We start from the raw sequence: 16,242 nt of genomic DNA on the forward strand, positions 1-16,242 counted from the left end.
GAGTATTACAACAATGCAAAGCAGCCACAGACTGCACACAGCACAGCCAGTGATTTTCATACAGAGCGCTACGTGGCGTTACCAATAAAAAAAACCTAAACAGCCTACTTACAACAGCGCTGACGAATACCAGAATTACAGTCGGGAAAGAAACCAAGGAAATAACCTGCTCATACAGCTTTGACGCGCAGTTCAGTGGTTTGCGAGACAAGATGTGTAAGACGAGCGAGATGGAACTGTGGTTAAGACTCTGATGTCGCACTGAGGAGGGCGGTGGTTCGAATCCCTGTTCAGGTTCCTCGTTGCGTTGGCTTCCCTAAGCTGCATAAGCGAATGTCTGATCGTCCGTTACAAGATTCCGAGACCGGTGTCCTTCACTATTCGTGTCCTCAGCTACCTTGTGCTCTGCCTGTAACGCTAAACGGCCCTGCTCACTACGAAAAATCTCGTCGTTGTTTTCTGTTAACTTATTAGCTCTCTCTACGGACGATTTCGCTTAGCATCTTGCCAATACTAGCGTTACTTGATATTTGTTCACTTAATGCAGCTGGCTGGGCTACACCAAAAAATCGCTGTTTTAAAACATATTACTTTATTCTAGTTAAGTGGTCACATTCACATTCCAGAGCTGCCCCAACAGTAAAGACCCCAAGCAACATGTGTCAATCCCTCACCATTTGCGCTGCTTCCGCCATATTCCGACACACAAAGTAGTCCGTACAAAATCACAAATATTTCTACAACTTTCCCACATTCTGACTTTCTAAAACTATTTTCTATGGCTAAATGCCACTGTGCTTGAGCAAATGTATTGTATTTTAATTCTACGGAAAATTAAGACATATGGCGGCATGGTTCAAATGGCTCTGAGCACTATGGGACTTAACATCTGTGGTAATCAGTCCCCTAGAACTTAGAACTACTTAAACCTAACTAACCTAAGGACATCACACACATCCATGCCCGAGGCAGGATTCGAACCTGCGACCGTAGCGGTCACGCGGTTCCAGACTGAACCGCCTAGAACCGCACGGCCACACCGGCCGGCTATGGCGGCATGGATACATTATGTAAGCATACTGATTTTCTGCGAAAATAACCAACATGTGGAAATAGCATCTTGGCATTACTTCAAACAGCCTCTATGATGTCGTCTGCCACTGACCATGCATGTGTTGTAATGTTATACGCCTCTAATGATCTTATCATCAATGAGGCTTTGCTACACGACTTAGGGTAACTGAAGGTTGTGGCAATGAGAAGGGTATTCAGCAAAAGTATTCAAGATAAAATAGTTGTCAACAGTGAATGGTTGCTTCTTCATAGCTTGCGCTCTCTCACGAGCGGGAAAAAATGCCTAAGCAAGTGCAAAAGAGAATGCAATGAACTGTAACTTCATTATTAGAATTTATTGTGACTTTGATGGTGAGAATACCATAGATAGAGAACACTTGTGTTTGACAAGGATCATGGAAGGTATCGAAAGGGATTTTGCGTAACGGACAGGTCTGAAATAATGTGAAGCGAGTGAAAACAAAAATGTCGGTGAAGTGGCATACTGTGTTTCGGGTTGACCGTAGTACTATTATCCAGCATCGATTTTTTAAACTGAAGTGCCGCCTGGGATTAGCCGAGCGGTCTTGGGCGCTGCAGTCATGGACTGTGCGGCTGGTCCCGGCGGAGGTTCGAGTCCTCCCTCGGGCATGGGTGTGTGTGTGTTTGTCCTTAGGATAATTCAGGTTTAAGTAGTGTGTAAGCTTAGGGACTGATGACCTTAGCAGTTATGTCCCATAAGATTTCACACACTTTTTTTTTTTTTTTTTTTTTTGAAACTGAAGTGCGACTTGTACGCGTTTCTAGTCTATATGTTATCAGCCAACTCAGAGATGCTTATTTTAAAACTAAATCTATGTTTACGTTACGTAATAGACGAACGAAACATGCTTCCCACCCCAGTCAGGGAGATGGTTGCTCGTACACTAATGTACAAGGCGTAATTTATTTGCATCGCCATCGAGAATGGTGAAATGGCAGTGAGGAGAATTTTGCAAAATGGAACTTCATAAAACAATTAGACTCTCTCAGAATTCATCCAGTAGACATTCGTACCTTATATCGTTCCTAAGACAACATTTTTTTGTGATTGTACAGTCTCAAATAATGCAGACTGTAACGTATGTGCTTGCGTAAGAAACACAGGGGCGTTTCTTCTGCCCGCGTATATTACATTAGGTTTCAGAATGAATATTATATGGTGATTTTTGTACCAATAGTTCCATCGACATGGAAGTTACAAAAGCTGAGCACTATCTGAGATTAGCGGGCGTATCGAGAAGACCCGAAGCAATGTCTCTTTAAAACAACAATACCATAGTTTGCCCAAGACAGTTTAGGTAACCACGGTTAATCTAAATATAAACCGCTAAACATGGGTTTGAACCCTCTGAAGTTCTATTACAGTTTTTAAAACATTAATTTGTAAATACTTTCATACTTATGAACAACTTTTTCTATGTTAATTAAAGTTTCACTGATACTGAACTGATTTATTGAACTCGTTGGTTTCTGTACTATAGAATACGCGTTGACTGAGATCTTACTGCTCCCATTCTCTGACGTCACATCTGCATACCACAGAGGGTACGTTCTCTACCCTGCTACAGCTTAAAAGCATATTAGTGACGAACTTGGTGCATATTAATTATTGATTATTTTCACGTGAAGGCTGTGCCTCGTATTCTCACAAACCCTATCTTATAGATTACGAGTGGAGAACCCTAACCACAGTGACATTTCGCTTAGTTTGGGAGCGAGATGTTACAGTGGTTAAGTCAAATTACTCGGATTCGGAAAGAGTGAGATTAAAATTCTCGTTCGGCCCTTCAGATGCAGGTCCTGGTTTTTTCTGTTGTTTCTCTAAACCTGCCCAGATGAATTCCAGGACGGTCCCTTTGAGTATGCCATCCTCGTCCGGTATGAACTGCTGTGTTTAATCAAAAATACAGAGTGCCCTAGTAGGAATGGTCATTATTCAGAGATAATCGTTATTCAGGAATAATCAAAAAATGGTTCAAATGGCTCTGAGCACTTTGGGACTCAACTGCTGTGGTCATTAGTCCCCTAGAACTTAGAACTACTTAAACCTAACTAACCTAAGGACATCATACACATCCATGCCCGAGGCAGGATTCGAACCTGCGAACGTAGCAGTCGCACGGTTCCGCACTGCGCGCCTAGAACCGCGAGACCACCGCGGCCGGCCAGGAATAACCATTCGAACCAAAATAGTCTAGTAAACATGGGCTGTAAAAGGCGTACTTTAAGAGCGCGTCTTCCTCTTCGATAATGTGTAAAAAATCTCTTCTATTGCAAGCTCTTTGCTTTCCATATTTTGGGAGGAGGTAGTAAGGACCAAAACGAGAAAAAATTGTGTAGTAAACATGGGCACCAAGATGCCTACCTGAAGAGCTATGAGCGCTTGTTCAGAAGCGAAGATGAACAATGTTCGTAAGGTATGCATTTTATGACCCATTTTTACTTAACTTTTTTTCTTGTTTTGGTGAGTAACATCTATTCTCAAAATATCAAAAGCAAGGAGCTTGTGGCAAGAGAGTTTTGTTTCACTGTGTCGAGCATGAAGAAGTACTAATAGCTCTTAGCGTATGCATTGTAGAATCCATCATTACTAGATTATTTTGCTTCGAATGATCGTTCTTGACATCTTTCTGAATATTTACCATATCGCCTGGGGCACCCTGTGTGGTAGGGATTGTGTGAAACTTGTAGCTCTGTACGTGCTATGTTTGGACTCATAACGACAGACAAATTGCACTAAAGAAAGAACAAACAAAAAACGAAGAAAACATCACTTGGTATCGTTGATGACGTCATTATAGAAGACGCACTGCCCATGTTTTTAATCTAGTGTAGAGCTCGAGAGCAATAATTCAGCATGATGATGAAATCAAGGGAATAATTAAAACGGATGGTTGGACACGTCTTTAAGCGTTCGTCCCGTAGGTTGCAGTATTCACTTAGTACGTTAACTATCTCACAAAGTGCCTTGCTGTTTTTAACCAATGCTGGTGGACGCGATGAGAGCTACGTCAATATTATACACAGCAGTTTTTACTGCCTTGTGTAATGACCTGAATTGTGAAAGCGTGAACTCAACTACCGACTCATGATTCATTACCAAATAAATATGCGTAAATTTAGGTTATGAGTTATTTAGTAATACTGATCTGTTTAAGCGAATAGGTTGTATAGATTTACACACTTGTTTAATTTACAATTTATCTGTATCTCTGATTCGCAATGGAAGTGGTAATGCTCTTTGACTTACAAGCTACTGTAGTCCTACGACTTTACAATCTTTAGACGGATTTGATCTGATGTTTCGTATTTCTGTGCTATTTAAGATGAAAATGTATACGACATTGCTAACGACCATCGGCGTTGTTTTCATTTCATTGCCACAGTACGATAAAAAGTGACAAATTGTACCTTTATTTGTAGCGAAAGGAAAGTTCAAAATAGACAACTGGACACATCCAGCAAACAAAATTGTAGTGTAGCTCACTGACTTACCGGAAATGAAGGATTATATTTTTTTTTGTAATGTTTAAGCGAAAAATCGTAAAGATTTAAATACTTTCATAATTTCATGATATTTGCATGAGGGTATCTGTATGTTTCATGATGGTATACATTCTTACACGTATAGTGGGAGAAAATAAAACTGAATGGCACAGATATCTGTTTTAATTTATCTTTCTGACATAAACAGTCGCAGCTTCCAAACCACAATCAAACATGGACGACATTAGGTTAAATAACTGGATTTCAATGCTGTACGATAGAGTCGTAATGGACTGGGCGCTCAAAATCGAACCTTGAACTTCAAGTGCAGTTCTCAGTTCTATTTAACGAAAACTCATTCTGCACTTACAAATTCTTCCCTTTCGTACAGTAACAGTCATGGTTAATTCAAGAGCACTTCGTGATTTCAAGAACAGAATGATAATGAAGCCACATTTGTGAGTCGATTTTAAAATGAAAGGACAGCATCGAGAGGGTGACAGATGACTACCTCCTGCACTCTTCGTTGTTATTGTTTCCTTCTTACTGACATAAACAGCTATAACCGTAGTATGTATGCCATTTCAGGGAAAACCGTTTGATAAATGACTTAATTCTTCGTTTAATTTATGAGCATGAGAAGCAGAGAACAAAAAAAAGTAACTCTTGAGAATATGTGAAGAATGTTAAATTAGCAACATTACCAGTCATAAAATTTCATGGTCGCCTTAGCAGTTTGTCGTCGCTTAGCGTTATTTTACATACTGTAGTAGTATGTAGTTGCCAACGGCCTTGTCGCAGTGGTAACACCGGTTCCCGTCAGATCACCGAAGTTAAGCGCTGTCGGGCTGGGATGGCACTCGGATGGGTGACCATCCGCTCTGCCGAGGGCTGTTGGCAAGCGGGATGCACGCAGCTCTTGTGAGGCAAACTGACGAGCTACTTTGTTGAGAAGTAGCGGCTCCGATCTCGTAACCTGACGTACGGCCGGGAGAGCGGTGTGCTGACCACATGCCCCTCCATATCCACATACAGTGACGCCTGTGGTCTGAGGATGACAACGGCGGCCGGTAGGTACCGTTGGGCCTTCCAAGGCCTGTTCGGAAGGAGTTTAGTAAAGTTTAGTAGTATATAGTTCCTCTAACAAAGTCCTCCAATATGGCAGAAAGACTAGACAGTGACCCAGCTGAAAACACTACACAGACATTTTAGTGATTTCAGAAGCACCAGGAAACTATTCAGAATGGCCTTTCGGCCTGTGAACGTGGAACGACATGATTACCAAGGAAAACAGTCGGTGGAAAGTACATGCTTCGTCGCTTGATGTCAAACTCTTTAATGCAGGGTCGACCTCAGGCAAGTACAAATTCGAGAAAAATGACGAGAAGACGTAATTTATTGATTTACCTTCAAATTCAGAGTTAGCCACTATTGCGTCGTCTATTACGGTTTTCTGTAATTTACCAACTCTGATCAGTCTGTACGCACTACCCGTCACTGTTAGTGTGTCATTTCTTAGAAAAGGGACACACCACTGCAATGGTGGTCTGACAGTTAGGCCTGTGACTATAAGATCCACAGAAAGAGAAAAGGAAGCAATCTCCCCCACAAAAATAGCCTCTAGAGCAGGGGAACAGCAAGTTGCTGTGTGCTACATCAGAATAACTCTACCTACCTAAAAAAAGTGTTGAATATTGAATTAAAAACCATTAAAATTTGTGTTTTTGTGTGTTTGTGTGTGTGTGTGTGTGTGTATGTGTGTGTGTGTGTGTGTGTGTGTGAATTCCAAAGGAAACAAACTGCTGAGGTCATCAGTCCATAGACTTACTTAAACTAGCTTATGCTAAGAACAACACACACACCCATGCCCGAGGGAGGACTCGAACCGCCGACGGCAAGGGCCGAGCAATCCGTGACGTGACGCCTCACACCACGAGGTGGCTCTGCGCAGCACTGAGTCGTGCACGCAGGCGACTGGACCACCTCAAAGCAACAATTAAGCCATAGGGTAGAGAACGTTCTTTAAGTGTACGGTTGATTTTTACTTCTGATGTTTGTGTATGGGGTAATTAGTAGGGTAAGGGTTGGCAGCGCGGTTGACTTCCCATTCACGTTCAGAAAACTTAAACTGCTATACAGAGACGGCCGCGGTGGCCGAGCGCTTCTAGGCGCTTCAGTCCGGGACCGCGCGACTGCTACGGTCGCAGGTTCGAATTCTGCCTCGGGCATGGGTGTGTGTGATGTCCTTAGGTTAGTTACTTTTAAGTAGTTCTAAGTTCTAGGGGACTTATGACCTCAGATGTTAACTCCCATAGTGCTCAGAGCCATTTGAACCATTTGAGCTATACACTAAATATGCGCGGTCGGTAAAGTGCCAGTTTAAAAGTACAACGGTTCTGCTTTCGATCCCCTGTAGGCACTCAGTTTTTTTCTACCACTAAACGTGACTCTCACCTCTGGCGATGCTTTCTCTATCCGAAAACATCAAGTTGCACCAACGTTTTGGATTCCGTGATAGGCTAGAACTACAAATTGAAAAGAAAGTTGTACAACAACATGCAACACGGAGACGCCTTGGAAAAACGCCTTAGTGTTCAAATCAACCTTTGGGTTGATGGATCCAGTAGTTGCGTGGGTTTGCACGTATGATCTTCCCTCGCGTAGCTAAGGAGGAGATAGAGAAGTTGGAAGAAGACTAGCGCGCTTCATCACGGGCTCAGTTAGTAAAAGCGGTAGCGTTACGGAGATGATCATCAACATCCAGTGGCAGGCGCTGCCAGAGAGATGTTGTGCATCACGAAGAGATTTTATGTTAGAATTCCGGTATCGCAACTTTCGAGAGTAGCCAGGCAATATATTACTTCCTCTCTTATACATCTCGCGAAACTACATCTAAATCTACAAGACTGCTCCACAATTCACTCCCAAGCGCTTGGAAAAGGGCGATGTAGTAGTGGATGTAGAAGTTGTGAAAGGCGAAAGAACGCTTAATCGCTCTGTTTGACGCAGTTCAAAAATGGTTCAAATGGCTCTGAGCACTATGAGACTTAACATCTATGGTCATCAGTCCCCTAGAACTTAGAACTACTTAAACCTAACTAACCTAAGGACAGCACACAACACCCAGTCATCACGAGGCAGAGAAAATCCCTCACCCCACCGAGAATCGAACCCGGGAACCCAGGCGTGGGAAGCGAGAACGCTACCGCACGACCACGAGCTTGTCGCAATTAATGTTTCACAGAGGTGTCCGTAACCACTACTAAAAGGAGAACGGTCAATTACTTTACACTGAGGAGTAGTCACCTTCATCTTTCTCCCGTAGCAAAACTAGGTTCGATCCCTTTTTCCAAACAGGACAAGGTGTTGTCAGAGAGTATTCACTGATTCTTGCCTCTAACGTCTACGTCTAACTGACACCTCCACACAAAATGCAACACGAATGCATCCGAATTGTAACAGGAGGAAAGTATAGCAGTGGCACACTGATTTACCGTTATTGGCAAATACGTTGTGCGTCAGCTTTGGAATTGAACAGCAGTGTTGACGTTTGCCTGCTCTAGAGGCTATTTTTGTGGCAGATGTTGTTTCCTTTTCTCTTTCTGTGGATGGGTTTCGTGACCCTTGGCAATCGGCAACACAGCGGAAGCACGGCAAATGGTTGCCAGTAACTGGTAGGCGGAACACAAGTGCGTGTTAGTTCGTGGATGCGTTGACTGGTGACGGGGTATCGAAACGGTGTGCTGGTTTTGTGAGTGTGAGTTCTGACGGACGTATATTCCCGTTGGCAGTTAACAGGGTTGCGTGAACTGCACTGTCTCAGTCTTTCGTAATCGGCCCACTCTCTGTCAAAAGCAGTGAAATCGATCGGTTCTGGAACCGCGCGACCGCTGCGGTCGCAGGTTCGAATCCTGCCTCGGGCATGGATGTGTGTGATGTCCTTAGCTTAGTTAGGTTTAAGTAGTTCTAAGTTCTAGGGGACTGATGACCTCAGAAGTTAAGTCCCATAGCGCTCAGAGGCATTTTTTGATCGGTTCTGACAGCACCATCAGTATCGAAAATAATAATCGATTGTTCCTAATAAATAACCAACTTTTTTCATACTGTCGAAATTTATGGATAATTTAAAGAAAGTTTCAATATTATTATTATTATCATTAACGCTAAGTATCCTACCGAGTGCCCCATTGACAGTCTACTTCTTACGACATGACAAGAAGCATACAATGAATCTGTACCTGTCGTCTTCAGAAGATAATCAGAAGATAAGCCTGCAACTAGCCTAGACTGATCTGTGGCAACCCTGAAACACTAAACCAAAACGCTACGTCGGGAGTCGATGCAACGATCTCTGGATTTGGACTCTCAAGCTTTACTGTACTGTACTGTACTTTCGAGCCACAAACATCAGACCCAACAACGAAAACCATTCAGAAATGATAAGGGGTTCAAGCACGTAAAATATGAATATTGTCAAATAGTTCAAATGGCTCTAAGCACTATGGGACTTAACATCTGAGGTCATCTGTCCCCTAGACTTAGAACTACTTAAACCTAACTAACCTAAGGAATCACACACATCCATGCCCGAGGCAGGATTCGAACCTGCGACCGTAGGAGCTGCGCGGTTCCGGACTGAAGTGCCTAGAACCGCTCGACCACAACGGCCGGCGAATTGTTGTCGGACGCGAATTCAGTCTGGCCTTTCGCTACGCAGTCATGTACAAAATAGCATTAGGCACTATGTTTAAATTTCCCATAAATTCCGACAGTATGAAACTATGCTGCTTATCTATTAGGAACAATCGACTATTATTTTCGCAGCTGATGGCGCTGTCGGAAATCGATCGATTTCACTACTTTTGAAAGAGAGTGTGTCCGATTACGAAAGACTGACACAATGCAGTTCGCCGCGCGGTATTAGTCGAGCGGTCTGAGGCGCTGCAGTCATAGACTGTGCGGCTGGTCCCGGCGGAGGTTCGAGTCCTCCCTCGGGCATGGTTGTGCGTGTTTGTTCTTAGGATAATTTAGGTTAAGTAGAGTGTAAACTTAGGGACTGATGACCTTAGGAGTTAAGTCCCATAAGACTTCACACACATTTGAACAATGCAGTTCACGCGTCAACCCTGTTAACTGACAACAGAATTATGCGTCCATCAGAACTCACATTCACAAAACCAGCGCACCGTTCAGATTCCCCGTCAGTACGCATCCACAAGCTCTGACAAAAGCGCTGAACCAACACGAACTTGTGTTTCTCCTCGCAGTTTCTAGTAACCATTTGCCGTGCTTCCACGGTGGTACCAGTTGCCAACAGTCACGAAGCCCATCCGCGTCGACGCACCAGCACAGGGCAACTCGTATTTGGATCACGCCCGGTTCTCCGAGCAAGTTGCAGTGGTGATCGCATAAAATTGCTTTCAGGCCACTGGCGCACTATTCGTGTACTTGGAAAATTGCCTTTCAGCCCCGGTGCCTGCAGCGCGGAGAACGCCGGCCGGCCGGCAGCAGGGGGCCCCCACTTCAGCGCCCCTAGCGGTCGATGTAGGAAGCTCGCTCTAACAGGGAGAACAAAGAGCCGTGTTTCGGAGCGAGTCCCCAGCTGAGCTAAGCCGGGCGCTGCCGTGTTTAAGCCACAGGCGGGGCCTAGGCCAGCGATCGACTAGTGCTGAGCGTGATGGATCACAGCGACACCGTCCCGCTTCGATGACAACAAAGGAAATGAAACACCGTCTCCGTCTGAGCGTTCTGTCTCCCTCTTCCGAGCTGCCTATGCGCCCCCACCAGGTTCTCGCCCCACACACACATACACACACACACATACACAAAGGCGAAGCTAAAACATGCCCGAGAACCCACAGTTGTATAGATTGATGCACGTCCCCTCCCCTGGCACCCTTCGCCTCTGGCAACGATCGCGCGGAGCCGAGCGGCAGCGGAGTTTGCCGAGCGCCCGCCGCGTCGGTGGAGGGGATGGCTCCATATGATGCGAACAGCTGAGCCGGACCGGCGTCAGTTGCTCGGGGGTGGTCGTCAGCTGCTTTGGGGTAACAGCTCGGCCGTTGCAGGCACTGCTGCTGCTGCTGCTGCTGTCATTAGCAGAGGCACAGGCAGAATCAAGACTGAAAGACAAGGCAGAAGAAGCCGGCCGGCTCTTTCTCGCTTGTCAGCTCTCCAAGTCCTGTCACGATGGAGGTTCTACCCTGCCCAGTCACTGTTGACTTCTCCAACTACACAGGTAGGTCTATTTCAGCAACGCCGGACTGACAGCAGTGACAAGCCGTTACTGAGTGACTATCGTTTCCTTATCTTCCTCATCTTACCGCTCCGATAAACAATTCAGCCCCGATATGTGCAACCCATGTCTTCCTTCATGTCACTTCCTAGCAAAAGCGTTTCGATACTGCCCAGAAAAAAGTAATCGCGAGAATGCTTATCAGCTCACTGATTCTCCCTAAAACCCTTGCACGTTTTGCCGTTAGGCGACTGTCGTCAATTTTAAAATAACGAAAGTTCTCGGTTTCAGAGTGTATAGTTTTGTTCATTTTCTCGTGCCCTTTCCACGGTTTTGAGCGCCTTGAACCACACCATTTTTAGCAACTGGGTTGTTTTTTTTAGCGTAGATCTAAATCATCCTTAGAACTGCAAACTTATTGGAAAAATTGTTCCTCTACTTATTCAGTTCTTCTCCTGTTCTGCCCAGTAAATTGACACAGGTTAAGTAAAGAGTGCGTCCTCATAAAAATTCTGTAACATATAGTCATGCACTCCAAACTTAATTCGCTTCAATTCGTTTTGTCATTTGACAAACTATTACATGATATTACAAGTTATTTTTGCGGTAAGGAAAAATCCGAGTATAGTATTTCTGTTTAACGCGATGTTGCAATTGTCATATACCGACCATCGGAAGTTAACCTTAGGCAGCTTTGACAGCGATGCGGCACGGAACTGTCTTATGAAATTCACAGGAAAATGTAAATACTTTCTGATAACCGTTTCTATCAGTCGTACTTCTAATTCTCGCGAAGCTGTTGCGGTTGTAAATTTGCTTCTGGCTTTACGTTAAAAAAATATTAACGGCGTCGATTCAAATCGAATTTATTTGGAACAAAGAAGCAAAAAGCCGGCCGGTTTGAGTTTCCCCCTCCCTGACAGGCGGCAGGCGAAGCGCGGCGGAGATTTCCGAGGCCACCCGACGCCGGTCACGTAGGCCTGTTGCCAAGCCGGTTACGTAGCGTGGTGGGAGGGGCGCTGCGGTGGTGGGGGGAGTTGGCCGCTCTTACTTGAAAACGCCGCCAGCTGAGCAGAGAAGCTTCAGTCGGTGCCGTCGCTCGTGAAAGGGAGGGTGCTAGCTGTTTTGCGGACAGCTCCGTAGCCGGAAAGCTGCATCTTTTCGAAACTTCGAAAGGGACCCGGCGGTTGACGGTTTCGTAGGCTGTTCGAACGCGCACGCAAGCTGGCCGAAATGGAAGTGCTCACGTGTTCGGTTACCGGCAAATTCTCAGGAATCAGAGGTACGTCAGGAATGTTTGATCTTATTTTATTTTGCAGTGATTCGTTTGCCTACCTTTAAGAGCCATTAGAAAATCGTTTTCCCCTGTTTGTACAGCTTCGTAGAATTTTATAAAACTGAGCCTAAATTGCAAGAAAAGTGTATTAAATGTGATTGGGTAGAGGTTTACAAAAAAGTGTGTTGCACTCAATGTACAACTTTTTGCGTTAGTTCGACTTAAATACGCTTGTAGAGTAATATCTTTGAAAAGCTACATTGTTCATTTCGAGGTTAAATCAGCAACATTCAGGGTGCTAATTTTGAATAGCTTCGATTTATGAGATCCATTATCAAATTACTTTTTATCACTTTTTTGCTTGTGAAAAATACTTTTTATAGTGTATGGAAAAAAGGAAGAAAAGTTGTGTGCTCTGTTTGCATTTTACACATTTCGTGTTGATGAAATTTGTTATGTTTTTTACGAAGGTTGGTTATTTTTCGTTGAAAGTGAAATATGCATTTGCAATAATTTTCTTGTTTACGAATTTTGTTAGCTTAGGTAGTAATGTCGTTGCCTCCAGATGATGCATGAGTTGTTTCTTGTTTGTGTGCAGGAGAGGAGAGGAGTAGCCCCGACTACGCGGACGACGAGTGGTGGTCGCAATCGCACGGCGACGACGACGAGGAGGGCGCTGAGGCCGTACGTGCTCTGGCCCGGCGGCTCGAGGCCGAACTGCGGGCGGCCAAGACGGCTCAGCTGTCCCGCAGCGAAGTTCTGCTGCCCGCCGATCTGCTGCCCCGCGTCGCGCGCTGCGTCCTGCACCAGGCCGACAGCGAGCCTTGCGGACTCAGGTGAGCAACAGTTATGATCTCTGGCCACCGGAAGACAATCGACTGTTGTGACACTTGACGAGCGCCGCAGGACAGCCGGCAACCGGCGCGCGTTAAAGAATTTGCGTGTATCTGTTGACGATGCTTATTGGCACACTTTTGAAAATTTCTAGTTTTATCACTCGCCAAATAACAAAACGTTCATCAAAAAAAGAAGTTGCTTCTGTGCGGCTCGTCATGTTGTCATTATTGTATTATTATAATTCACTTCAGTGCTGGTAACATTTATTACCTTTGATGCCTTCAGCAATCATTGCACTCAGAAGTACTCTGCATTTCCAGTTTTACTGAAGAGTTCGTCTTCATAATTATCCAATAAGAGCGTCATATTTGTTTATTTGACCAGTGAGTATTAAACTAATGGACCATGTCTCTTATTCTTTACAGAGGCTGCACACTTTTCATTAATTTCGAGACGGACCAAGAATGCAGGCGAATTGGAACAGTGAAATGCGACCCCAGCACTGTTTCGACGTTCGAGCTCTTCTTGACTCTCAAACAAGACTGCAGTTCCTGGCATTCAATACTGCCACAGTTTCTCAAGTGAGTACCATCTACTTTCCGTGATCTCCACTGTTTCTGGTCATACAAATACTGTACATCTGTCGCTTCGTGTTTGTGGGCTGTAAACTAAATTGGTGTTGCTTTTTGCATTTTTTCAGGAATCTTGCGCGGCGTGGCACAATAATGATCAGCCGGGACTTCACACTCACCAAGAAGAAACTCTTCCGTTCCTACTCAGAGTAGGGGAGTGTGATCATATATACAAGATGAGAGCAAAGACTGATTTCTCCCCCACTCAGGGCCACAAATTACTAATGCTGGGAGGATCCCACCAGATAACACTCACCCAGTTAATTCCATTGCGAGTAGGTGATAAAGCTTTATTGGGTAGGGCTGGCCAGAATTTAGTGTCCAGTTTATGAGAATTGTCTTTCTTATAATGCATAGTGCTATTTTCAAAAGATCTGCATTAGTAGTAATTTTTATAGCTGTTACTAATGGTCAAGATGTAATGTAACTTTTAAGAAACTGGGTGATTAATACGATTACAAATACTAGTGTACCTGCAGTACTTACTGGTGACGAATTAAATAAGGGAGATTGTGATGTACTGTGTCATTGTGGTGTCGAAACTCTTGATAGCCACAGCAATATCTGCATGTGATTAAAGTGTGATGAACAAATACCTATAATTAAACATAGACATAGTTTTAAAGTAATGTTCAAAAATTTTCAAGTATAGATGTTCTAGAATTTTTCTGTATTCTACAGCACCATATTTTAATTAAACAGTTTCTGATGTACTGATATAGAACCCTTCATCACACTAAAAAAAAAAAAAGCAATTTTTCCTCATAATGTGATCTGATTGTTTGGTAGTGCAAAGTGGTTTTTGGTGTGTGGCACTGACATCAATTGCCTTTCAATTTATTTGCTGCTCATTACGTTTACTGTATCAGTAAATGAAATGATAACAGTAAGATAAACTTGCTTTAACTATCCTTGTCTTCCATTATTTTGTTCATTTTTCAGATTTGTTTATGTATATGAAATGTTTAAGATACATACTCATTTGTGACAGATCTTTATCTAGTTGGATGTATTTATTTTCAAAATTAATTTTTCCTGATTTGTTTGTATATATTCATGTTTGCTTCATTTATCTTTTGCTCATTTGAACTCAAAGGACTGTGAAATGAGAGGTATCTGATTTAAACATTTTGTATATTTGGAAGCAAGGAAAAGTTGGCAGTTAAAAAAGTCACATAAATGATTTATATTAAAGATATATATTTATCCATGCAGATAAATTTTATATTTTAAAGCTAAACGATGTGATATGTTCTCTTATATACAGTGTTTGCCGGCGAGATATTTTTGTGATTATGATGATAAGAAAAAGTGATCAGAAATTCTTGGTGATTTTTCATGTGTTAGCATTTGTCAAATTTTTTTGGAGCTGTTGTCAAAATTGTGATTTTTCAATAACTGATTACTTGACTGGATACTGGGGGACCTCCAACCTATAATGTACAAAGCTTTCAGCTCATAGAATCAGTTCATTGTTCATGTACTTTGTCATCATTTTTGAACAGTATTTGTTTGTATTTTTTCACAATACCATATACATTTTCTCATCATCATGCATTTTATTTTGTAAGATCTTTTTAGTGATTGTAGTCTTTCATGTATAGAAGAGTTTGTTAAAATAGACTCCAGTGGAATATGATTTTATACTATGATGCCACTTCATATTTGAAAAATATTAAATATTTTTCTTTATTGCAACTGTTGTGTTAGTTATTTACTTGCATTTCCTTTTCCATTCCTGCCCCTTTCTTTCCTGGTGATTTTAATTTTTTGCAAGAGTTGGAGAAACAAATATAAAGCTAGTGTGACAATTAAATTTAGAGAGGAAGAGAGTTGTATCTCAAATAAAGAAGCTATTTGAATTTTCTGAATGCTTCTAAGAAAGTAAATAGTTTTATTGTTTAAAAGATGTGGTATGAAATAATGTTTGGTCAATGTGTGCACAGTTGGAAAAATAGCAACAGATTCGTAAAGATGCCAGAATATCTGAAAAAGTTGCAATTTCTGAGACACTGTTCTGAATTTTAATGTTTCTCATACATAAAATCTTGATTAAATGTATCAAATGAATGCTACTAGTTCATATATTTGGAGTACTTCTACATTTGATTCTCCAGTTCTCATTTTATGACAGAGAAACAGTATTCCCCTATTGTTGCTAGTAATCACAGTTCAGTAGTCTTAAAATTTCTGTAGACAGGATAGAGTGATCTTAGTCAAAGAAACTGAAACTGATAAACAAGAGGTACAGTTAATTCACGATAAAATCTTTTGTAATAATAAACAGAAAAACTTATTTTTGCGAGTTTGTGTTGCACTATGGAGACTTCAATCTAATACATGAGACCTGCAGAGTAATGATAATACATTTGGGGAACTGTACATGATTCCCCAGTGGTTCTTCTTTCACATATCTGAAACAAAACTTGTTACCAATAATTAAAGGGAAGTTGTATAGCATTCCAGCAGGAAGAGTAGACAATATCTTTCTCAACGAAAATTTAATTGACAAAAAAAATTGTTCAAATGGGTCTGAGCACTATGAGACTTAATTGCTAAGGTCATGAGTCCCCTAGAACTTAGAACTACGTAAACCGAACTAACCTAAGGACATCACACACATCCATGCCCGAGGCAGGATTCGAACCTGCGACTGTAGCGGTCGCGTAGTTTGAGACTGT

General features: G+C 42.7%; 1 protein-coding gene and 1 pseudogene across 2 annotated transcripts; both read left to right on the forward strand.

Moving 5' to 3' along the window:
- Positions 1–5,363: 5,363 nt before the first annotated feature.
- LOC126237804 (5S ribosomal RNA) lies at positions 5,364–5,481 on the forward strand (annotated as a pseudogene).
- Positions 5,482–10,578: 5,097 nt separating this feature from the next.
- Positions 10,579–15,259, forward strand: LOC126237485 (protein charybde-like). 2 transcript variants are annotated; one of them, XM_049947631.1, is made up of 4 exons: positions 10,579–10,819; positions 12,691–12,928; positions 13,355–13,510; positions 13,630–15,259. In XM_049947631.1, exons 1-4 carry the CDS (start codon positions 10,771–10,773, stop codon positions 13,712–13,714), a joined length of 528 nt encoding a protein of 175 aa, XP_049803588.1. In that variant the 5' UTR covers positions 10,579–10,770; the 3' UTR covers positions 13,715–15,259. The 2 variants fall into 2 exon arrangements, with proteins under 2 accessions (XP_049803588.1, XP_049803589.1); XM_049947632.1 differs by lacking the exon at positions 10,579–10,819 and adding an exon at positions 11,883–12,098.
- The last annotated feature ends 983 nt before the right edge of the window (positions 15,260–16,242 follow it).

This window comes from Schistocerca nitens, chromosome 2 (assembly GCF_023898315.1).
Source record: "Schistocerca nitens isolate TAMUIC-IGC-003100 chromosome 2, iqSchNite1.1, whole genome shotgun sequence".
Lineage (NCBI taxonomy): Eukaryota > Metazoa > Arthropoda > Insecta > Orthoptera > Acrididae > Schistocerca > Schistocerca nitens.